Source organism: Zootoca vivipara, chromosome 4, assembly GCF_963506605.1.
Source record: "Zootoca vivipara chromosome 4, rZooViv1.1, whole genome shotgun sequence".
NCBI classification, from domain to species: Eukaryota; Metazoa; Chordata; class Lepidosauria; order Squamata; family Lacertidae; genus Zootoca; species Zootoca vivipara.
The window spans coordinates 8,810,188-8,835,154 of record NC_083279.1 but is presented as its reverse complement, the minus strand read 5'-3'; the positions used below and the strand labels follow the sequence as shown (position 1 = coordinate 8,835,154).

Here is a 24,967-nt window from a genome sequence, read left to right as displayed (position 1 = left end):
GAACCTTTTATTTAAATGTAATCATTTTAAGTGGGGGCTTTGAAGATTAGCAAATTGCTACCCAGCTTCATGGAGCAGCATAAATTGAGCAAAAGAACAATACAAGCACAACATAGTGCTAAGCAGATTGATCCACAAGTACAAGAAAAGTCTTCCCTTCTCCCCCCCCTGCACTCTGCGTACCGCTTAAATTTCTTGGGTTCCCCCAAAAACCTTCCAGAACAGTTTGGGGGATGGCCCAGGGCACACATGGAGGAAGGAGGAGAAATCCTCTTGCACTAGTTCTGCTAGCGCAATATGTAACTGAATACTACTCAGTCTGTTATAGCTCTCTAGTGCCAGTCTTCCTGAATGAGAGGGGAAATCAGACAAGGCAGTCCTTAATGTATCCTGGTCCCAAATTATTTGCAACTTTAAGGGTCTTAAATGACATTCTGAACAGGGGCGGAGCAAGCGGCACCGTCCTGGAGGGGGCATCACTTGGGGCCGCGCCCACGCCCCTTGCCTCTGCACGGCAGCCTTGGGGAAAAAAAACAAAAAAGCTGCAGGCGTCGCGGGCAGAGCGATTGGGTGCTGTGCGGGTGCCTGCTGGAGGGGTGGCGGCACTCGGGGCCGTGCCCTCGCCCCGCAATCGGCGCCTGAGCCTGGACGCTTTGTTTAGAAGTCACGGGAGCGCAATCCCCCTCTACCTAGCACGCATGCACAGTGGGATGCTGCGCATGCGTACAACATACAGGGGATTGCGTTGTACATGCGTGCTAGGTAGAGGGAGATTGCGCCCCCGCGACTTCTAAACGGAGCGTCCAGGCTCCGTTTTGAATTCAGGGGGGGGTGTATGATCCCCCTTAGATAGCGACGCATGAGCCGTTACGTAGCAACACCGCGCCCCCCGGGGGCATGGCAATTTGCCGCCCCGGGTGTTGCGCCGCCTCGCTACGCCCCTGACTCTGAATTGGGTTGAAAACTGGAAGCAGTCTGAGTGCATCCATTCCCAGAGAGCTTTTCAGCCTTATTCCATCATCAGTCTATGAGCTGGTTCAAACCATAGAGCCCCTGACAATAACTTTGAAAATAATTTAGAAGGGATTTTTTTTTGGGGGGGGATGCTGTACAGCCCCTGCTGTAACAGTTGTGTGCTGCCTTTGATTCCTTTAAGAGGAGCAGAGTTTGACAACACTCTGACACATGTATCACGACAATACTTTGTGGAAGGAGATCACTACCCATAGTACACCCTTGCAAACAAAACAAAGAACTTGGTTCTGTCTGCTGGAGCAAGGGATTTTTGGGGGGTAAACTCTGAATGTATTGTATAGTTTGGTTGACACAATGAACACAACTTTCAGGCAAAGTACATAAATATAAAATGTAAATATAAAATGCCGCGATTTCCAGCATCTGCATCTGCACAGACGTGATTTCCGGCGTCTGCGCATGTGCAGGCACAATTTCTGGCGCCACGGAAGCGAATCCCCTCACTGTGCTGGTTTAGGGCAGCGCGCAGGGAATCGCTAAGTGGGCAGCTTGGTTTGGGGGTGGCTCATGGGCCGGTTAAATGACCCCCATGGGCTGCTTGTGGCTCTTGGGCCTTAGGTTGTTGACCCCTGCTCAATGACATAAAGTGTACTAGAGCAGGGGTCAGCAACCTTTTTCAGCCATAGGCCGGGTCCACCGTCCCTTAGACCATGTGGGGGGCAGGACTATATTTTGAAAAAGATAAAAAAAAGAACGAATTCCTAAGCCCCACAAATAATCCAGAGATGGATTTTAAATAAAAGGACACATTCTACTTATGTAAAAACACGCTGATTCCCAGACCGCCCACGGGCCGGATTTAGAAGGTGATTGGGCCGCATCCAGCCCATGGGCCTTAGGTGGCCTACCCCTGTACAAGAGCTTGGATAGAGTAGTTCCTGGGATCCCAGGCACTGAATGCACCCCAAATTACTTATGAGATCTCAATGGGTCTACTCTGAGGAAAACAACCCATTCCTTAAAAAACAAAACAAATGTACAGAATATCTGTAGGTGTTTCTGCTCCAGAGCTATCTCTTGCTGCTTTGGTGGTTCATAAGTATGTTTCTGTTCATTTGTTATATCTGAATAGAAAACTAGAAGGGTTTACACAGCTGGACAGCTACTGCAACATGATTGAAAGATTCATAGTCACCTGGGGAAATGAATTAAGGACTTTTTAAATATTTGGATGATCCTACTGGCAACTGTTTCTTGCTAAAAACTCCTATCCTTAATAATAATAATAAAAATCTTGGCTCTCTCCAAAGTACGTTTTGTATAACGTGCTTGCCAGTTTGATCTTGCAATCCAAACAAACACAATGAATTTTGCCTATATTTTGTGGAACATTTCCCCTCTAAATCAAAATCTGAGGTGCTTACATTGCGTTCCTATCAATTTACATTACAATAAGCCTTGCTTATTTTTGTAGCACATGGAAACTGTGTTTCCTGAAAGTCAGATTTTATTCAGCACAAGTTTACTTTATAGGGCACAATAAATGAGCATACAATTCTTAGGTGTGTGTGTGTGTGTGTGTGTGTGTGTGTGTGTGTGTGTGACGTCTAAGAAGGAGAAGCAAGTTACTCAAAGCTTCCCCTCTCATCCAAAATTGTGTGCATGAATGGGCCCCGTTTGCTAAAAAGCTTCCAGGTGTTCTAAATTCAGTAGCCTTTTTGTATTCATGTTTAAGTAACACAATAACTCAATAGATAACATAAAATAAAAATGAGAAGTGCTGATAACAGCACAATAGGAACCAGAACTGTCTTGACAATCACTTAACAATATGATCCTTGCTTGCTTCTCTAAACTGTAGTTGAGAATAGCTCCAGGGCTAACTTGGGATACAGAAATTTCCCTGTAATCTCTCTCTCTCTGTGTATGTGTATGTGTGTGTGCAAACAAACAGAACATTAATAGAAGCAAGGATCTCAGAACAGTAACTTAGTAGAAGAAAAATGATAATTACCTTCTGGCTGAATGTTAGAAGGAACTAAGCATTGTATTTAGAAGGTTGCAGCACATATGCAAAAAGGAAGAATAAATTCTCTTTAGAAACATAATTCTGAAATTGCCTTATATAAAAAAGTAAAACAAGGAAGGAACTTGGCTAAAGGCAGTCTAACCAAAATGCCTGCTTTCAGCTTTCTTTTTAAAATTGCCATAGAAAGATGTATGCTGTTCACTGACAAAGCAGAAAACCAATGTTACCAGTAATAAGCTTAGTGTTGTAGGAGAGCCAGAGGGCTTTCAAGAACGCCTTCAGTCTACTGACTAACTCAGGTAAATAACCTTTAGAAAGGTTCAGTAGTTTAATCATGCTTGAGAACAACTCTAGTAAAAGGAGACGCAGCTATAGAAAAACTGACAAACACCTTCACATGCAATGGGATTTCAGTATCAGAATAGATAGGCCTTTTTTAGGGAGGTGCACAGTTGATTAGATTAAATACAATGCAGTTTGACAGCTTTAGAATTCACAGAACTCATGATGAGACTGGATATTCCTTTTTTAAAACTATTTTTCTTTTTCAGATAATACAAAACACAAAATGGAACAGAATAAAAAGGAAATCCCTCAACTGATCCATCTGCCCCTCCCCACTGGGTTGGATATTCATGACAAAAAAGGAAAATATTTCAGAGATGAAATAGGTATTTTGAGCAATGGCAATATTTAGTCCTGTTCATTCTAGTCTCCATTTTTCTTTTTCTTTTTCAAAACTCCCAAATTTATATACTGCTTGACTGTAATAAAACCTCAAGTGGCCTTTATTGATAATTTTTAATATTTCTTATAAAAGTTAAATAAGTAGCTAATACATTTAAAAGATAATTAAAAGTAACAATATACTAAAAAGAGATTAAACACATCTACATCTACATGTCTGGGTATACAGTGGACCCTCTGGATACGTAACTTTTGGGTTACGAACGCGGCAAACCTGGAAGTGTATACTTCTGGGTTTCGCTGCGCTTTGCGCATGTGCAGAAGTGCTCAATCATGCCATGCAGAAGCAGCGCCTCCGCCTATGGACTTTTCAGGTTGTGGATGGACTCCCAGAACGAATTTAATTCGTATCTGGAGGGTCCACTGTATATGTTTTAAGCAGGTAAAGGAAAAGGTCTGTCCACAGACAGCTTTCTGGGTCATGTGGCCAGCATGCCTTTGACAGGACTTAACCATCCAGGGGGAAAGGTACAGTGAAGATGCCTGTCTGATGTCAATAGGCAAGGAGTTCCAAAGTTTAGGTGCTGCCACACTGAAAGACTGATTTCTTACATATACAGAATCAATATTAGGTGCTGCCTCTTAAGTAGGGTGTGCTTAATTTTTCAACTTTCAAATTCCAGAAATAAGGGTTGGCAAAAAGTTGTAACATTACTTGGGAATTCAAAAGATATTCAATATAATTTAGTTTTGCTTGGTAAGTAAAACACATGCAAAACTACATAGAAATCATTAAAAAAAATGATTGCCAAGTTCTTCCAATTATAAGGCTTTCCAGGGCAGGCAACTGGCCACTTTTCCAGACACTCACCCACAGTGAGCTTCTATCTCCCCAATATTCAGGCTCAGCTTATTTTGCATCATCCATAACACCACTGAATCCAGGCGCCAGTACTGGACGGCCTCTCCTGATTCAGATATTCTTCAGCTATTTCTACAGGGCTTATTGTGGGGAGAGTTTTCGAGTGAGAGCTCCTTTGTAGAGAGTGCAGGGGACAAATGCTCCCCTACATTCCTCTTTGATATCACTGGAGCCGGTTGTATTGTCTTGGTGGCTAAAGAGAGAAAAACAAATGTTGATGAAAAATAGTCACAGCCCCTTTGCTGCTGAGGGTGTCCTCTAAAGCAGTGGTCCTCAACCTTGGGCCTCCAGATGTTTTTGGCCTACAACTCCCATGATCCCTAGCTAGCAGGACCAGTGGTCAGGGATGATGGTAATTGTAGTCTCAAAACATCTGGAGGCCCAAGGTTGAGGCCCACTGCTCTAAAGGACATGTCTCCTGTGCGCAAGGAGCTGCTCCGAGAAGTGGCTTTCTATTCCTTTCCTTGGGAATGTCTTTATGTCTTTAATATTGCAAGTAGGTCTGACTACTGAATTTTGCAAGCCACTCTGGGAAGCTTTCTGGCTGAAGGGCTGGGTATAAATGCTTTAAACAAATAAGGAAATAAAGCAAGCAAGCACACCAGTCCTGGAAACTTGTGCTGCTGCTGCCCATTCTCATTCTCCTCAGGAAGTATTTAATGGTGTGAGCAAGGGCGATGACAAGAGGTCCCCCCACCAAGTGGCCTCCAGAGAATGAGAAAATCAGCAGAAACACCAGAAGCATCCAAACACTGTTGTACACAGCACAAAGGGGGGATCCTCCAATTGAGAGCAGCAATTGCAGCAGGAAGAGAAAGCGGGGAATGATGAAGTGCAAGGATGATCATGAGTCTTAGAATATAGTATATCTGGGGGGCAGGGGAGAATGCTTTTTGAAATCGTCAAAATAAGGATCACAGAAACAGCAGGCTGCCCACCCCACTTTCCTTGAATATACAGCCTCAGAAACACCTGGAAGCCCATATACCGTACTACATTCTGAATGTGAGTCGGCCTAATAAAATGCATTATCTCGCATTCCCTGTGTCTTTTGTGAAATGCAGAGTAGTCTTTCAAGAGTTCAATAAAAAGGAAATGTGTGACTGGAAACTTATCAGACCACACAAGCCTCGGAGAAAGAAAGAAACACTTTTCAAGGCCTGTGAAACATTCTTGGATCTCACACAAAGGTTTATTTTAATTCAATCTGAATGTGGCCCTAAATTGCCCATGTAGAACAATATAAAAACATACGTAATCTGTCAAGTGTATTCAAGCAAGTGCATTATCTACTGTGTAGCCAGACAACAGTTCAAAAACAGTGTAGCTGTGACTGTAGTATAGAAAAGGCAAAAGACAAGAGGCAAGAGGTTTGCCGAGTGCCGTGGAAGGTAAGCTTTTTCAGACTGAGACCTTTTGCCTTTTGGCATGTATTTTATGTAATAAATATTGTTATCTGCACAGAGCATCTGGGACAGAATGAGCTATTATTCTCTCCCCAACTCTGCCCTGCTTCACTCCAGGGTTTCCTCCAGGAAACATAAACCACCCCAGCTGTGCCTAGCTCTGATAAGGCAAGAAAAGGCCGCTGGCAGCCTTTCTTGACAGTTTACCCAAAGCACTTCTGAACTTGCTTCCACTTATCTGCCCCTTAAAACTACCTGCCTGCTTCTTGCGTCTTTCTCAGACTCTTAGGGGGCAATCCTGTGGCAAGATCTGCTGGGATGAACAGCTTATGATGGCTTAGCTGGATGATTCCTGTCTCAGCTGGCATTAAGTCATCAACCCTGGCTCAGTCAAAGACACGCCAGTGCAACTTGCTCAGCCAGGCCAGTATTAGGCTGAGCAACAGCAGCAACCCCACTGCCCGGGGTGCCTGTCCCCCCTGCGGAAGCCTCGCTTACAGGGGTCGCACAGTGGAGGCATCTGGCAAGATCTTGCTGGAATTCTCACAAGAGCTCATTGCTGCCATAGGAAAAAATAATAATTGTCCAGTAGCACCTAAAAGTAAAGGGACCCCTGACCATTAGGTCCAGTCGTGACCGACTCTGGGGTTGTGGCGCTCAACTTGCATTATTGGCCGAGGGAGCCAGCGTACAGCTTCCAGGTCATGTGGCCAGCATGACTAAGCCGCTTCTGGCGAACCAGAGCAGCACACGGAAACGCTGTTTACCGTCCCGCTGTAGCGGTACCTATTTATCTACTTGCACTTTGACATACTTTCGAACTGCTAGGTTGGCAGGAGCTGGGACCAAGCACCGGGAGCTCACCCCATCGCAGGGATTCAAACCGCCGACCTTCTGATCGGCAAGCCCTAGGCTCTGTGGTTTAACCCACAGCGTCACACATGTCCCTTAAAGACCAACTACGTTTGTTCTTGGTATGAGCTTTCATGTGCATGCACTCTTCTTCAGATACACTGAAACAGAACCTTTATATATAGTGTGCTTTATATATAGGTGGGGAGGGGTATTACTCAGAAGGGTGGTGGGAATGGGTGATTGGCTGATAGGTGTGGTAGACCAGTTGACAACTGTTAACGACTACAATTGGTCTAACAGAAAAAAGCAAGGGATGAGATGGCCAAAAATAGCTTTATCAGGTACTGTATAATGAGATAAGAATTCAATGTCTCTATTCAGACCAGGTCTCTGCTGCCATGTGACTAACACAGTGGAGGGATTTTTAAAAGCGCTGGTGATACAATGGTTCCCTGTGGTGGTGGTATTATTATTATTATTATTATTAATTTCATTTCTATACCACTTCATATTTTAAGGGGGGGAAATCTCAAAGCAGTTTACAACATTAAAACATCAAATAAAACAATCCAGAGTAAAACACTGAAGAAAGTCAAATATAAAGTATACATTCAAAGCAACATAATTAACGGGAAACTCAAATATTATCTTAAACATTTCAAATGAAAACTTTACTAAAGGAAGTAAAATATAAAATGCACATTTAAAACAGAACAATTAACAAGAGGTTAATCTATTATCAATAGCATAGAACATATCTGCTGCTGTTGCTGCCAATCCTGCCATGGTGGTTCATGGCAGGCGGTGGCTGTAGAAGCTCAAGCCTGGTGACCTGGGTCTGTACTAAGAGATGGTGCATCACAGCATAAACACAATGGGACCAAAAAGATACAAAATCTTACTGCTTCAGTGCAATCCTATATATGTCCACTCAAAAGTAGGCCCGACTGTGTTCAGTGGATGGCAACCTAAGTTACTTTCATATCCGTAAAGACTTGTGCTGTAATGGTGTGTTTATAACAAAGAGTTTTTCAGAAGTGATAAAGGAAGTTTAGCTTGACAGTGTCAACAATATTGACATTCAATAATCCCATTATAAAGTACAACCTAACAGGAGTGCCAACTTGGCCCCGTGACCGTGGGTGCCCAGGGTTGTGGGTGCCATGAAGATTGTATGCCCCTGGCCCTGAAATTTGTGGGTGCCCGGCCCCTTCATGGGGAATTTTGTGGGTGCTTGGGCACCTAGGGCCCCATGTTCCTTCTTCTAGTATAAGGCATATAAGAATAGTTGCTAAGATGGATTTTGTTAATCAAGTTTCACGAAGTGCCACCAGATAAAAGAAGCACATTTAGAATAGTTAACATCTTGTTGTGGGAGAATGTCCAAAGTCTTCAACAGTTTATATAAAGCTGCTAACTTTTGTCTTTGCATGTATTTAAAGCTCTCTTCTTGAGAAACATCTTTTTTCACAGAGGGTAAAATGAATGAATCCTCTGTTAATACTGCATGACACCATGTGTTAAGGACATAATAAAAAGGTATAATACATCTAGTGTAAGTACTAAAATATTTTTAATAGCATGTGTATCATAACTTAACCATTCATTACACATGCAAGACAATGGTAGCCAATAAATGTATAAAGAAAACAGCTGGTGGCATTTATGGAAATTAATGTACAAAGTTTAACACAAACTAAAGCTCTTTGTAATTTAATAGAACTTTTCATTTTATCATCTGAAAGTACTTTGCCAACGGTTAAACCTAGAACACATTTGTAAAGCAGCATAAAGGGTGAAATAATGATTTAAAAGAGGAAGAAATTAAGCGCACATATATTAACTTAATTGCTCAAGGGAAGTAATATCCAGAGTGGCACCAAGGTACTAAACACAGAGTTTAAACATATATACCAGGGGTTCCCAACAAAATTTTCTCGAGGACCCCTCATCGAGCCGCTATTGTGACAAGGACCCCCATTAATTCCTAATCCTAAAATTAAAAAGTGAGCGCGCGCCAGGGAGGAGGGAGGGGAATGGAGAAGACAGGGTACCTGCGCAGTAGCGCACAAATGAAGCCGCGTCGACGCGCGCAAAGCATCTTGGGGAGGTGAGCGTTTAGAATGCGTGCGCTGCCTCTTTGCAAAACAGTAGTGTTTTCTAAAGCGCCACCTAATGGCATACAGCAGAACTACTGCCTCTATCTAATTCTAGTTTTGTGCTAGACTCTGCTCATGCAGGAAGCAGCCAAAACAAAAAATCTGTTATCATACAAAATATATTTAATATATTTTTTATATATTTTTTATTCTAATAGCATCTTGCGGACCCCTCTGGCATAGCTCGCGGACCCCTGGGGGTCCGCGCACCACCTGTTGGGAACCACTGATATATACAAAAAGCATATATCTGTGTTCATTGAGTACAATTTTTAAAAGTATTCTAGCAATAGATAGCCTCTTCCCCAACTCCTCCCAATCAAAGATAGATCGTTCGAGCTTTTCTGCAGAAATCTTAAATGTTTAAGATCTGCATGGGTTTTGGAGGACCAAGTGGTTCCATGTGCTTTTCAGTTTTCTACCTTGGTAATCTCAGGACATTTCCAGTGATGGAGGGAGAGAACAGCCTTGTTTTGATGCAACACTAAACTGGAGTGAACAAAACCTGGGAAGCCTTGGGCTCATGCACTCCCCCCCCCCCGCCCCAACCCTTGTCCACAAAAAGATTGGAAGCTTTCCTCCAATTCTCTATTAACCTCAGCTAATAAAGAAGCTGGAGGCATAAACCACAAATTGACATTAACTACATTTCACAGAAATAAACGAAAACTAAACACAGTTTGTCCAGATTCAGACATAACATTGAAAATGCCTGTAGTTGGAAATGAAAAACTTCAATTACTTCTCTTGTGGTTGCAACAGAGGAGGTGGGGGGAGATGGAGGAGAACACAAGACTCAGGCTCGCTTTGGCCTGCTTGTGTAACGCTAAACCATGGTTTCAGTGACAGCTGCCCTGCTTTGCAAGTTATGCTGGGAACAAACTGTGTATTCCCAGTGGCCCCGTGAGTAGAAGTGTGAACAAATATTTTCCAAATAAAAAACAAATTCCATATTTTTCTGTGTGTAATACTGGTTTTTTCCTAAAAAATAATGTCCAAAATTAGGGGGCATCTTATACACGGATAGAGCTGAGGGTGAATTTTCTTAAATCTGTGTCCCCCCAAAATAGGAGGCGTCTTATACGGAAAAATACAGTAAATGCCAAGCAGAGAAGTAACATGGCATGGCCTAGCCCACAATGATGGGCTTAGGAAGGTGCAGTGAGCAAGTCAGACTGAGATGCGGCCGTACATTCTGTGGCTGGCATGAGTTAATTTATCCATCACAGAAGCTATCATCACCCAAGTTAAATTTCAGCAGTGAGAGCAACCTTCAACAGCCAATCTCATGAGGCAACTGGAGGGGCAGAGGATAAAGGGAAACAACCTGGGAAATGTGAGGGAGGTGCTTGGATGGGCATTTGCTTCCAGTATATTTAATAACATTAGCAGAGAGAAAAACAAAACAGCCCCATGACTAACATGTTGGGAAAAACCCAATATATGGTAATAGCTGTGCTAAAACAAGAAGATTACCTCACGGTGATTTAGAAGTCTTTCTAAATCTGCTGCCATTTGATTCTTGACACGCAGCAAAGCCGCCTTTTCTTTATTTAAAAGACTGGTAGAAAAAGCGATAGTATTAGGAAACACAGTAATAGCAAGGGATGATCTTTTCTAATCTTTTATTCTGGTTACAACATGAATTTGTAAAGCAATTCTTGGCAACCATGAGCATATGCTGAAGCAACAAAATACAGAAAAACTTTGTCCTCGTTAAAACCTGTATGTTTACATTCATTTTCAAAAGAAAACATGAATGCTATCTTTAGGCTGTGAGCTATAGACCATTCAAACCACCCCACGTACCACTGATTTCAATGGGACAAACCACTGTAAACATTAAATATACTAGTTTAAGTAGTTCATGCTTTGTACTATTAATCAAATGAGAGCGCTTAGTCAGCTGACCTAATTTTCTTTAATATTGCTCTATACTGAAAAAGCACAATAAATTAAATTCTGCTTTGATTTATTAGCATTGTTCAAGCATAGCACAAGCCATCAAAGTTCAAGGAGGCTGTTGAAAAATTGGATGGGACTCAGATTAAAAAACAAAACAAAATGAGGTTGACAAAAATGCTGTAGCTACTGCATACTGTATGAGGAAAATGCTGGAACAACTCTATGTCTTTGTTGAAGTTTATGAGAAAAAGGTGGAGATGCATTGTTTGGGGATACTTTAAATAAAGAGATGAAGTGTGTCACAATGAGCTTCTCCATGCTATTCTGCTTAAATCACCTAGATGTAACTGAGATTAAAAAACAATCAACAGAAATAAAAGGATGGAGCAGCATTACCATTGCGGGTTTATGAATTAAGACAAATTAAGAAATGAGGTCACGCAGACAAGACAGAAAAGTTTTAAGTCCCAGGCACACTACTCCTGGAAAGTTAAAACTTTATGTTACTGTGCTGAACTGTAATTCTTGTATGTTTTTCTTTTAAAATGTTTTATAAACACTGCTTGGAAATTCTGTATTTGATTTGTTTATTGGATTTGTACACTTCTTTTTTTGCCAAGGTGTTCAAGGTGGTTTACAATTTAACATTTCTACTATTTTACAATAACGCAAACAACACCCTCCCCAAAACCCCCCTCCTCCTCCTCACAGGGCAATGATGTCTGTTGGCCCTGTGGGATGGAGAGGGGACAGTCTGGACCGCCACAGGCCCTAATGGTGTCTGCATGCCTCCCTCCCTCCCTCCCTCCCTCCCTCCCTCCCAGCCTTCTCACAGGGCTGTTGGCCCTGGGCAGGGGGAGAGGGGACAATCTGACTGGCCTGACATCAAAACCAGCCTTCCTTGTGGCACTTAAGACATATATAATAACTGTGATCCATAAGGAGCACACACATCCTATAATGACTGCTATTATAATACAATAGGAAAAGACTCCAATTAGCGGAACATGACGTGTTATCTGAGGGCAAAGATGACATTAGCAATTCTCAAAATGTGTCCTGGGGTATACAAATGTGCCAGGAGAGAGAAACTAATTAAAAGCTGCAAACAGAACAAAGTCTCCGCCAGCAAAGGAGGAGGCCTGCTGCATTTTGCCATGACTCTATGCTCCGGTTTTCCCTTTTTCCTATCAGTTCCCTGTCCTCCCTACCTCCCGCCCAGGGTAGAGTAACCCTGCCATGGGTCTGCATCAATCAATTGCCTTTGAGACACAGAACAGAATTAATTTACCATTAGATGGGACTGCCTGCCATCTCCCTATACAAGTTGTAGACTCAGCTATTTCCAATTAAGAGGCACATATCCACAGGGCATAGGCTCCTCTGTGGGCAAGTAATTCTCATGCTTATGCACATGTTAAAAAAGAAGTGTGCCTACAGTTTTATTACAGAAAAATTTCCTCAGATAGAAACCTGGGAAATACTGCTTTGGAATGCATGACCTGTGAAACGTAAGATTCTTGGACAGTTCACTCTTTGGCCTTATAATATTTGCTGCCTATAACTGACCTAAAGAGCAAAGGAGGAACAAAGGTAGCACTCTACACCAGAATTCTCTACAAATAAGAAGCCACAGGCATTGTTTTAAGCTTACATGTCTGGCTGTACAAATAATAACAAGCTTTATGACGTTTGAGAAATCATTTCTTACACTGAGAATTTAACCGTTGCCCTTGGAGAAAAGGGAATAAAATGTTACAGAAGGACTAACCGCTGCATTCATTGCTTCCTAAGTCAATGATCCTTCATGGGGAGGATGTGTGGTATTAAGCACTAAGAAATTGAGCCCATCATTCAGAGACAATGCACAACTGACTGGTGAGATTGAATCTTCATGCAGGCTGCTGGCCTTGCAGAAAGGTAGCATGAGTAATTCATGCCCCTTGACTTTCAAGGAGGCAAGGAAGTCATGTGTGTGACTAAGATTACAGGACATCTTTTCAATGTCTGTGCTGATTGCCACTTTGAAATAGGTATTTAATAAAGAGCAGCAGTGTTGCACAAATGGCTTCCTCAAAGGTTCAAGTAAAATAGTTAATGGCGTGCAACCAACCAATAAAACATACCAAGGCACAAACAAAAAATGCAGTAGATTTTCTTTTATACTGGCAGCCAGATAAAAACTTTTGACTAAACCGTGTTTGTTTGGCATTGTTGTTTAATCTGTCCTGCCGTTAAACGGACCTTAAAATGAAGAAAAAGAATCCAGAATCCAACTAAAATAATATACTGAATGCTTACCTAATATCCTCCTCAAGCTGCGCAATCTGTTCTTTCTGTAAAAGTATCTGAGAATCTCTCTGTTGTACAGACTCAATGAGATACCTGTAAGGCTGTTGTACTTGGTTGAGCAACGCATTACCTCTGTCCCGCTGTGGGGAGTAAAAAGTATCATTCTTTCAATTTCAGGAATGAGAATTGTACTCTCTTAATAAAAAAGGTAAAGGACCTGGACGGTTAAATCCAGTCAAAGGTTGCGGTGCTTATCTCGCTTTCAGGCTGAGGGCGCCGGCGTTTGTCTACAGTCAGCTTTCCGGGTCATGTGGCCAGCATGACTAAACCGCTACTGGCACACGGAGGACCGTGACGAGTGCCAGAGTGCATGGAAACGCTGTTTACCTTCCCGCTGGAGCGGTAACCTATTTATCTACTTGCACTTTGACGTGCTTTCGAAGTGTTAGGTTGGCAGCAGCTGTGACAGAGCAGTGGGAGCTCACCCTGTCGCAGGGATTCAAACCACCGACCTTCCGATTGGCAAGCCCAAGAGGCTCAGTGGTTTAGACCTATACTCTCTTAATAACATCATCTTGTAAACTGCACATGAACACAATTGTAAAAGTTGCTGGACAACAGTTTAAACCCCATCGAGCTTAAATTTCAGTTGTAACTGGCTGAGAGTAAGCCTCAACTGTCACGCAATCTCAGACATGCAGCCAAGATGTGCATTTAAAGACTTCTTTATTTCCTTCTCAGCCTTGCCTTAGAACATACCACATCAAGAATTTGGCGGTCACTTCAAATATATAACATATATATAGCAAACACTTATATAATATAGCAAACACTTATAAAGCCAAATCTAGAGTCATCAGTAAAATGGATGCTAACCTAGGAATTTTTAAAGTTTCATTTTTTAGAGTATTCAGCTCCCATACAGCTTGCTAACACTGTAAAAAGCCTTTAAGGAGCAATCCTATGCACAAGAAGCTGGTGTAAAGCAAGCTGGTGTAAATTAAGTGGGTGTGTCAGATCCCAGATCTCAGTCTGACAGAGGGAAAACAAGCCTTTAAAATAGTATCCGAGTTACACCATCCTTTTGGCTAGCTTAACTTATATCGGGCTGCCAGGTCATGTGACAGAGCTGAGCAGCCTAAGCCCCCAATCTCTGGTCACACTCCTGGACGCCCCTTTCTCAGGGCATACAATCCACCAGGCTTGGTTCAGCAGGAATGGGGGAAATACACTAGTATAACTTGGTATAAGGCACCTTCTTTATGCAGCAAGCCTGCAACATATGCACATTTAACTTGCGCACATTCAGCTGTGCAAGGTAAAAAATTAAAATAAAATAGAAAGAGGTTGTGGGGTTCCATGAAAAATGACTTTGGCAAGACCACCCACTATGGAACCCAGTGTGTTCTGGCTATAGGCAATTTGCCCCCCACCCCCACCCCGGTGGCACATAGGGTCAATGTGTCTGGCTGTTAATCAAATGGTTGGTAGTTCAAGTCCACCCAGGGTCAGCTGTGGGCAGGATTCCTGCATCACAGGGCGTTGGACTAGATGACCCTCAGGGTCCATTCCAACACTACAATTCTATGATTTTGGCTTTAAGCGCAACAACCAGAGTATCAGTAAAAGAACACTCCATAAATTTTGGTTAAAAGCAGATTTTTAAAAATTGGTAAGTTCAGAAAGAATTTTGCTATTTTACCAGTTGTGTCAGAAGTTAATGAACTTTGTATACTAAAAATCTCAAGAGCCTGAGAAATCTGGGAAAACTAGTGACTTCTCAGGTATGCATGTTTTAGTGGATAAGGAATCTAAAAGAAACTATATAAAAGCAGCAATATTATATGGGGGGGGGGGAACCTCAAGAACATTGAACCAGTTTTGCTAGTTCTTCCCCAGCTCAGAAAACAGAGACTTATCTGTCTAGTCTGCATTTTTGTTTAGTCTGCACACTAATCTGTATTTTGATCTCTGCTTTAATACAACATAAATTGCTCTGAAAAGGGTTAGTGTGCATGCTTTCTTCAGTTGGCTAACAAATGCAGTAAAAACGTTGCTTAAAAATGCCAATTCAGGATGGATGGAATATATTATACAGTATATACATATATGTATAGATATTGTTGAGAGTTGTGTACCTCTTGTGAAATTTGGGCAACTTGTTCCTTCTGATGCTCCAAATCTTTTACAAGCAACGTGTTTTGCTTTTCTAGCTGCAGCAATCTTCTTGCCAAATGAACACTGCGCCAAAACAGAGGGAAAGGACATTTCAGATATGTCTTCCAAATATGACAAATGAAGCCACCTACATTTATCCACACTTTCCACTAATACTTTAACATGCAAAACAAGACAATAAAGTATGAGTTGCAAAGATGTTTTGCTAATTCTGCTATAGAGGTGTTTCTGGAACAACATGTCAGCTCTCCATTTGTGCCACAACGGAACAACACAACGGCCACTCACCTGATGATGATAATCATTAATTAGATTTCTTATCCATCCTTTACCATGAGGTCCCAGGGCAGGTTGCAAAAATTTTAACAAACCGGTATTGAAAACAGTAAAAAGAGGTTCCAAATCATCTGCTTAGAGGCTATATTTACAATTAAGTAATACACAATTTTTGTTAAATTATTAGAATAGGATGGGTCATTATCTATCTATCTATCTATCTATCTATCTATCTATCTATCTATCTATCTATCTATCTATCTATCTATCTATCATCTACCGGTATACACCCCAGGTATGAAAGGTCAGGGTAATGAGGACAATCGTAACACCTGAAAGAAGGGGTCAGCAAACTTTTTCAGCAGGGGGTCGGTCCACTGGTCCTCAGACCTTGTGGGGGGCCGGATGATATTGGGGGGGGGGAGAACAAATTCCTATGCCCCACAAATAACCCAGAGATTCATTTTAAATAAAAGTACACATTCTACAGTAATCATGTAAAAACAAGCTGATTGCCGGACCGTCCACGGGGCGGATTTAGAAGGCGATTGGGCCGGATCCAGCCCCCGGGCCTTAGTTTGCCTACCCATGCCTGAAAGGTTTGTAGGGAAGGAGGTGGGCTTTCTGATATTTGGGGCCTAAGTCAACCCATGTGTGAAAGGTAAAAAGCCTCCACACAAGAAGGCAAAGAAGCTTCTGAAAATGTGCTGCCTTTTCCCTTTGTGGGCTGTATGTGAGAAGCCAGGTTAGTAAAGTATTTTGGTGGGCTTATTTTCAAGACTGCTTTAAAACATATTAGAAATATTTGGGTGTGGAAGAACCCGCTTCAGTTTGGGGGCTGAACTGGATTCTTTCCCATCTCTACTGTTCAAAGCCCATAGGCCACACATGCAACTTTAACTGGGTTAGAACAATAATATTCAATATTTCTCCTTCTTTCCCATAACATAATCGTATTACTTTGCTTACAGCAGCAACAGCCTTTATCTGTTGCATTTTAGATAATTATCAGAAAGCATCTATGGACCACAAAATTACCTTTAGGCAGTAATTACAGAAAAACATCTCTCCAGCTTGCACTTATCTAAGTCATAGTAAATTATAAAACCAATGAAGTAAACACATGAAGTAATGCATGTTTTTTAAAAAAAAGTGAGGAAAAACATGAACCAAAATATTGAACAATGCAAAGTTGGCTTATTTTATGTAGGTGATATGGTGTCCTGTGAGTGAACTACAGTATTATCAAATAAATGAAAAAATTGATAGTATTTTCTATATTCAGAAAAAAAGGCAAATAGCTATATTCTTGTTGAAGCACCAGTAGTCTAGACACTTAAGCTGTACAATAGGAAATCTCTACAAATCTCTTTCTTGGGGTGTAACTTTAACTTTATCAATTTTAACTTTAACTTTATCAACTTTAACTTTATCAATTTTAGGTTGGGTGTTTTGAAGTGCAACAACACAACACTACCCTTTGGACAGATATAAAGTCCCATTAAATTTCAATGTGACTTCAAACACACTTAACTTCCTTTGGCAGGGATGCAATGGCTTCACTACTCTTCTATGGGCAGAACTGGGGCTGTGTGGGCATTCCTGTTGTTTGAGATCAGGAGCTGAGCACCCATAACCTATATGGGTGCAGCAGCAGGGCACAATCCAGGAAACTCCCCCCCCCCTGCTATCTGTTTAGTGGGTGTGCATGTGCAGCAAAATGGAATGATCTATAGATCCAGGCTTGTTTATAAAATCTCTACATTCCTGAAATGAATTCCAAGATGATTCTACAATTACTCCATGAGAATTTGCCAGTTTTAAACTTTTTATTGTACCACGGTAATGTAAAATGTTGATGTTTGAATACGTTTCCCATACCTAGGGAAGTTTTCACCTCTTCCTCATTGAGTATATTTTTAACATACTGATATATTAAACACTGTCTCAAATTGAGGATAATCAAAGTGGAATCCCACATCACTGGGAGGGCATCTCACAGCCTTCAGAATGAAGTGGATCTCCCTCTCAGTTTATGGAAAGGGAGGGCTATCTATCCAATCCTCTGTGTTACATGCATGGATACTTGCCACTGTGCTGTTGGCAACTGAAAAAGGGGGTGTTCAATGGGGAGGCTTCAGATCCTCTGGACTTCCTAACATGTCCCCTTAATGAATGGGAAGGAAAATATTTTGCAACAGTAAACTGGCACTTTCTACCTGACATATACATTTGTTGCTGCAATAAATGTCTCACTATTAATTTTTGCAAGCTACTGTGGGGACCTTTTGGCGACGTGCTTCAAACAAATAAATAAAATTGGGTTCTAAAGGAAGCTGAGTATATGCCTGAATGAGGTACTAGATGCACTTATTCACTTTCCAAATCCGCCATTTATTCAATCCGTGGTGGCGGCAATAGATAATGGGAAGCAAGCTTCGATGATATATGGCTTAATGTAGACATGGGAACTTTGATAATGCATGGGAGAACATGCATTTCCCGGGCTAAGGCTCTGTTGTGTGGTCGTGAGGTTGCTCGACTGCTCTGTCTTGTAAGATAATTTTCAATTTATGTGACCAGATGGTATGGACAAGAAACTTGTTGCTTTGCAGCTAACATATCCTCTGGACCTCTGTCCATCATGCCTGATGAAAGACAGCCAGTAGTGCTGACTGGTTGGGTATGGGGTGTGGTAAATGTGAGATGGGGTAGCGTGTGCCAGCTTGAAAGAAGCAGTAAGTATCCACGCCTTTAGTAGCCAGCTTTAAGACCCAGATGTCACAAGAAACGCGCTTTCTCTCTCTCTCTCTCTCTCTCTCTCCAGTTGTACCTTGGATCCCGAACGCCTTGCGAGTCAACCGTCTTGGCTCCCGAATGCCACAAACCCGGAAGTGAGTGTTTTGGTTTGCGAATGTTCTTTGGAACCTGAATGTCTGACGGGGCTTCTGTGGCTTCTGATTGGCTGCAGGAGCTTCCTGTAGTCAATCGGAAGCCGTGCCTTGGTTTCTGAATGTTTTGGAAGTCAAGCGGAATTCCGGAACGGATTCTGTTCGACTTCCAAGGTACTACTGTATAAAATAAATGTGCCTGTTGCATATAACATGAATCAGCAATGTGACCAAGAATTATGCAAGCAATATACATACTATGCAGAAAACAATTACATTTTCAAAACTTCTCTCATGCTGATTCAGATGCTTAAAGCTAATTTCTAATGGATAAAAATAAACATTTTGTGTTTTGCTTTTTCAGCTGGAGTTTATATACAAAACATCAAAAATGCATAGCCAGGAAGTCTTCTCTGCTGTTTTCAAACCAAATTTGACTGAAATGAACACTTTATATGCTCAAGTTCAGTCAAGCATAGGTAAATGGTTTTCTGTTTCAAAAAAGCAGGCCTCTTGGAATGTGCACAATACTTCAGTGTGTCCAGGAAGAGAGAGTTTATAACAGTCATTACCTCTTTGGGAAATGTTTACTTGTACTTAGTGCAATAAAGCACAGTGTATGTGTAATGTGCATTTATTGCAGCATGACCTGAAGCTGAAATGTGCTGTGCGAGACATTAAGGGGGAAAACAGACAACTAGCCATAGACAGACATGCGGTGAAATTTGCTCTTGGTTTAATTTTCTAAACAAGCAGAGCTTTCAACAGCTTGAGAAATGCTGACTTACTACAGCAGAACAGATATGGTTTTGCTTTTCAGCATTGATTTTTATAGATGAATAATGTGGGAACTCCAGCCAAATCTATCCGCTTACCTTATGTCAGATATGCTTTCCTTCAAGTGGGATCGACTACAATGTCAGACATAGGTAGGTAGCCATGTTGGTCTGCCATAGTCGAAACAAAATAAAAAATTCCTTCCAGTAGCACCTTAGAGACCAACTAAGTTTCGTGTGCATGTGTGTATCCGAAGAAGTGTGCATGCACACAAAAGCTCATACCAATAACAAACATAGTTGGTCTCTAAGGTGCTACTGGAATGTCAGACATGTTAGTTTTTCCCACACTGAGCCCAGCTAGGACCTTAAAAACAGTTGCACCACTCCACTAGTGCTACGTCATTTCAGTGGAATGATACCGTCATGAAATGTAGGAGGGGAATAGGCTTGCTGCGGCACAGGGTGTGTGTGTGTGGGGGGGAGCATTTGCTGTTGGCCACCCTGGTGCGTTTTTTGGTGAATGAAACTGAAAAACACTGCAATGCAAGGAAGACTTTAAACTTGCAGTGCAAAGAGAGATACAGCCCTGGTGACACATTTGGTTTTGTTTTACATTGGGGGGGGGGGCAGGGTTCGGGAAGTGCAAAAGTTGATCAGGAATGCCCCGTGGACTTGAGATGCCTTTCCTCTCCTTCTTTCAACCTGCTGTGTGCAAATTCCCTATATTTCCTTTGCACTGTAATCACACGCCTATATTCTGTTTCTTTGTTGATTTATTTGCTAAGAGCACAGGGCACACTTCTAAGCAGGCAGGTGTAAAATACAGTTATTACCATAACCATGGTTCAAACTCTGGTTTGCAGTTCGTCACGGTTAGCATTTGAACTGGTAAAGGTGCACATATATTGCCAACCATGATCAACTCACCAGAAAAAGGAGATAATTCACATGCGAGGAGGGAGGAATGTGCAAGCCCAGTGGAAACTTATGATCTCTTAACGATGATTATTTAATTCATACACCACATTAGGTGGTCAGGGAGCATTACTTATATCTGTACTGGGTCTATGTGTGCTGCAGTTTAGTTAAATCCTTAAAATGTTTAGCCTCCCCACGTAGGATAGGAGAACCCATTATTGTGGTACTAATACAGGTTGTGATTTTTCTCCTACATTGAAATAGGATTGAAGCCAGAATGGATAACAAACAAACCCTCTTTACTCCTAGAATTTGTTCCTCGGTGCTCTGGCTCCAATAAAGGGGGGGGGGAGTACATGTGATGCATGGCACTCAGGCCAAATTTTATTTTCTGACTCATGCAGGAATTTTTGATTTTATGTAAACTGTGTAACAGTAATGAGTTATATCTGGATTATTTCCGTTCACTGGGATTCACATTATACCTGGCATACAGCATTATATTTTCAATTTTTTAATGGTTGCTAAGCTAATTTTATTTTTGTATGTTGCAATTCAAAACTATAACCTATAACATTAGGCAGTATGCATCAACTATGAAGTAATCGCTTATATATAAGAAATTTCTTATACATTTTAAGATGTTAATTTAACATTTTAGATGTTAATGTCCATGTGCTGACCTAAAACTGTTGTTTACTTCTATATTTTTTTTAAAAAAACTACATTTAAAAATTGAACCATTTTCACACACACACACACACACAGCCAATTACCATCGAGTTTTAGCTTTAATGCACTAACAAAAGGTATTTTAAATACGTTAATGTTTTTAAAGGCAGGAAGCGTGCTAGAAAAGTAGCAAGATGATTATGACGATTAAGAAAGGGCCATTTACAATTGCTTAGCTGCACAAAATTATGAGCTTGGGAAAGGTGACAAGCTTATCAAGTCACATTTATCTCTCCATGACAACACCCTTCTCTACACATCAACACCCCGCCCCTTTCCACATGCCCTGTATCACAGAGTGCAACAAGCAATGCACACAAAGAATTAAGAGATGCTTAGTCGGTAACGCCATCCACTCACCAGAGGAAAAGACACAATTAGCAATTGTCTGCAGGGTGGAGACACTTTTCCTTTCTTAAGAGGAAAAGAGAAAGAAAGTGTAGGGAAGTTCGTATTGTCCTTACCTCTGCTTCAACCGCCTTTTGGCTGTTGTGGGAACATTTGCACCATATCCATAGGAGAACAGAACTCTTTCTGCCTCTTCTTCACTTTCAACTATAAAAATAGAAAATAATCTTCAGCAGAACATCTAGGAAAAAGAGAACAAGTCATACCTTTGAACAACTCTATAAATTATATGTACACATACAGCGTAAGAAAGATCAGGGGGTTTCAGGTTATGCTAATGGAATTGTTCATTTTAGTTTCTCCACAAGAATATTCATTTTTTCAAATATTTTAAAATAAACAGTACACAGAAATGAAGGTTGAAGATACACAAGGGGTCCAGCTAGCTGATTTTTAACAAACAAGGATTAGGGTAAATAACAAATGGAAATGAATAAGGTGACGAATCCAGGACTCAGTATATATTCAGTCAATTAACTTAAAATAGTACGTAGGAAGCCATTGTACAACTGCCAGAAATGAGAGAGATTTGTTGCCCAGTGCATGGCTTCATAGGATTTGAACTTTGGACTTGCCGGTTTTATTGTGCCCCAACAATCTCTATTCTAATATGCTAATACTAATTATACAGTAATACTGTACTATATAATTATTATTTTACAAATATATGGTAACTTATTTTTCTTCATGATTATTTACGGTTTTGGCCTCTCCTTCAACTGCCACCTGATGGCAGCTGTTCAAAATGTCTTCCTGAACTTTCTCTGTTCCACTTGGTTCGTTAACTTTAAAGTCTGGTGCCTGAGTTTGCCTTTTGTCTTTTTTCTCCCTTTCCCCTTGTGTTATATATATATTTTAAATAGGAAGCAGGGATCGTCTTACCACTGATTTTCGTAAGTCAATCTGAGAGCCTTTTCTGCTAAGGGGTGGATTAAAAATGTTTTAAATTAAACAAAAAGCCAATTATCAAATTGGTAAAGGTAAAGGTACCCCTGACCGTTAGGTCCAGTTGCGGACGACTCTGGGGTTGCGCGCTCACCTCGCTCTATACGCCAAGGGAGCCGGCGTTTGTCCGCAGACAGCTTCTGGGTCATGTGGCCAGCATGACTAAGCCGCTTCTGCCGAACCAGAGCAGAGCACGGAAACGCTTCCCGCCGGAGCGGTACCTATTTATCTACTTGCACTTTGGCGTCCTTTCGAACTGCTAGGTTGGCAGGAGCTGGGACCGAGCAATGGGAGCTCGCCCCGTCGCGGGGATTCGAACTGCCGACCTTCTGATCGGCAAGCCCAAGGCTCAGTGGTTTAGACCACAGCGCCACCCGCGTCCCTTATCCAATTGGTACTGTTTGGTAACTATTGAAATTTTACAGATGTGGTGAATCAAAAGAACTTCAAGAATTACACCAAAAACATGGAGGACAGTGTGGGGTAGACGAGCCATGCTTGCAGCAATATGCCAGGCATTGGGTATGAAATGAAGTTGGGAAATGAGGTTGTTTGGTACATGTACTGAAAAAGATGTGTGTGTGTTGTCCTCAAAGCCAAGCTCAGTTGGTAAGGGAGACATGGAATAGGCCAGGCCAGGTTTATTTTACGGGCACAACTTCTATACCCTGGCTTCCCAAAAGAGGCGAGCAGTATCATTCCCTTTGCAGTAGCGTGCAAATGATAAAGACAGCAGGCTGAATGTTTACGTCTCACAGCAATATCAATGTGTCATTTCTGAAGACTGTTAGTGTTGGTTCCCTTTAAAGAGCCATTCATTCGTGAAATACATTAATAATATCTCCCGCCCTGTTCTAAGATATAAAGGAGAAAACAAGCACTCTTCAGCTCTGGAAGTGAGTGTTCTTTTTCCTGGCAGCATATGCAACAGCATAATTATACATGGTTAGGGGAATAATTACGAGCACAAAATGTACAGGACAAAATATTTTTGGCAACAGTCTCTCAAATCTGAATGCATATATATATATATTCTCTGCAAGCTCCAGCAAACGCTATAAAAACATACATCCAGCTTCTATCAATAGGCCTTTTGACAACAGAAAATATAGCAACATGCATCCTAAACATACCAAAGTGATATTTCTGGTATTTTCAATCAAAATAGTAAATATACATTAGCATTATAATAAGACTTGTTCACATACGTACTAATGAAATGTGAGCTATTATATTATCAAAACAAATGCCAAGCTTGCTTGGCAGAGTCTGATCTTGCCAAGTATAGACAACAAATAGAAGATTGTAAGGAGAGAGAAAAATTAGGTTGCACACATTGCTGTTGCTGCATATTTCTCTGGATTAAATTGGTATGCTTTAAAACCACAAGACAACTATTGCACAGTCATCATGTAAAGTGTATGTTTTAGTGCAGGCATCCCCAAACTCGGCCCTCCAGCTGTTTTGGGACTACAACTCCCATCACCCCTGACCACTGGTCCTGTTAGCTAGGGATGATGGGAGTTGTAGTCCCAAAACAGCTGGAGGGCCGAGTTTGGGGATGTCTGTTTTAGTGTTATCAATAATGACGATAAGAAATAGTAGATAGTCCATCTTGCAAAAACTTGAACTTGTGATATATGCTGCTTATTCTATTTTTTTTCTCTTGTCAAAGGCCACTGAATGGGCCATATGATGTTATATATTCCCTCAGTAAATTTTCTTCTTAAAGTGTTTTCTTACACACAAAAATTAGGCTCTCACACCTGAAGTTTTTTAAAAAAATATTTCAAATTGTAACTTGAAATAGCTCTGGACAAGAATGAAGGATGGGTATATGCTAGAATGAATAGCAGAGAATGGATACTGGAAAGAGATTCTAGAAAGTCCAAGCGTTTTGTTACTAACTGGATGATCTATGTGTTCAATGTCTGATTGATTTATTGTTATGACTGTTAAGAAACAAATGAATTATCTCTGCATTCTAAACTCGTTAACATGAAAGTGGATAATTCACATTTATATTATGTTAAAGAGTTCTTTCTAAAGTTTACAACTTGATAATGCAAAGTCAAAATCATCTTTGGACCAGAGCTGCTACAATCCAATACATAACTAATAAACCATTTATTTCCTTGGTCTGGATCCTAGGCCACCTTTAAAAGTAAACAGTCTCTCAGAACAGCTTACACAGGAAATGTAACAAAGTATAACTACAGCCGTAAAATCATTAATAAAAACAACAAACGTCCAGCACAACAAATAAATACTAAAACACTTTCCAAAACAATCACTTTAGCAGAAGAATAAACAGCAGCTAAAGAAAAACTGGATAAAAATAACTGGAGCTTTAGGTGCTTTTCTGATTAAATATTTAGGGGTATGGTTAACTGCACAAAATATAAATGTACAGTGGAACCTCGGTTTATGAACACCTCGGTTTATGAATTTTCGGTTTATGAATGCCGCGGACCCATCTGGAACGGATTAATTCATTTTCCATTACTTTCAATGGGAAAGTTCGCTTCAGTTTATGAACGCTTCAGTTTATGAACAGACTTCCGGAACCAATTACACCCATGCTTCAGTTTATGAACATTTCAGTTTAAG

At 41.2% G+C, this 24,967-nt stretch overlaps 1 protein-coding gene across 2 annotated transcripts in view; it reads right to left on the bottom strand.

Annotated features, from left to right (window-relative positions):
• Positions 1–24,967, bottom strand: part of PIBF1 (progesterone immunomodulatory binding factor 1) — a 79,867-nt gene that overhangs the window by 9,942 nt on the left and 44,958 nt on the right. The window contains exons 13-17 of one of the 2 annotated variants that reach the window (XM_060273324.1): positions 21,469–21,559; positions 15,369–15,471; positions 13,240–13,370; positions 10,510–10,594; positions 2,990–3,013 (exon numbers count right to left, since the gene is read on the bottom strand). In XM_060273324.1, the coding sequence (XP_060129307.1) occupies positions 2,990–3,013; positions 10,510–10,594; positions 13,240–13,370; positions 15,369–15,471; positions 21,469–21,559 (434 nt within the window). The remainder of the gene's footprint in view (positions 1–2,989; positions 3,014–10,509; positions 10,595–13,239; positions 13,371–15,368; positions 15,472–21,468; positions 21,560–24,967) is intronic. The other variant, XM_035115491.2, reaches the window with a different exon arrangement.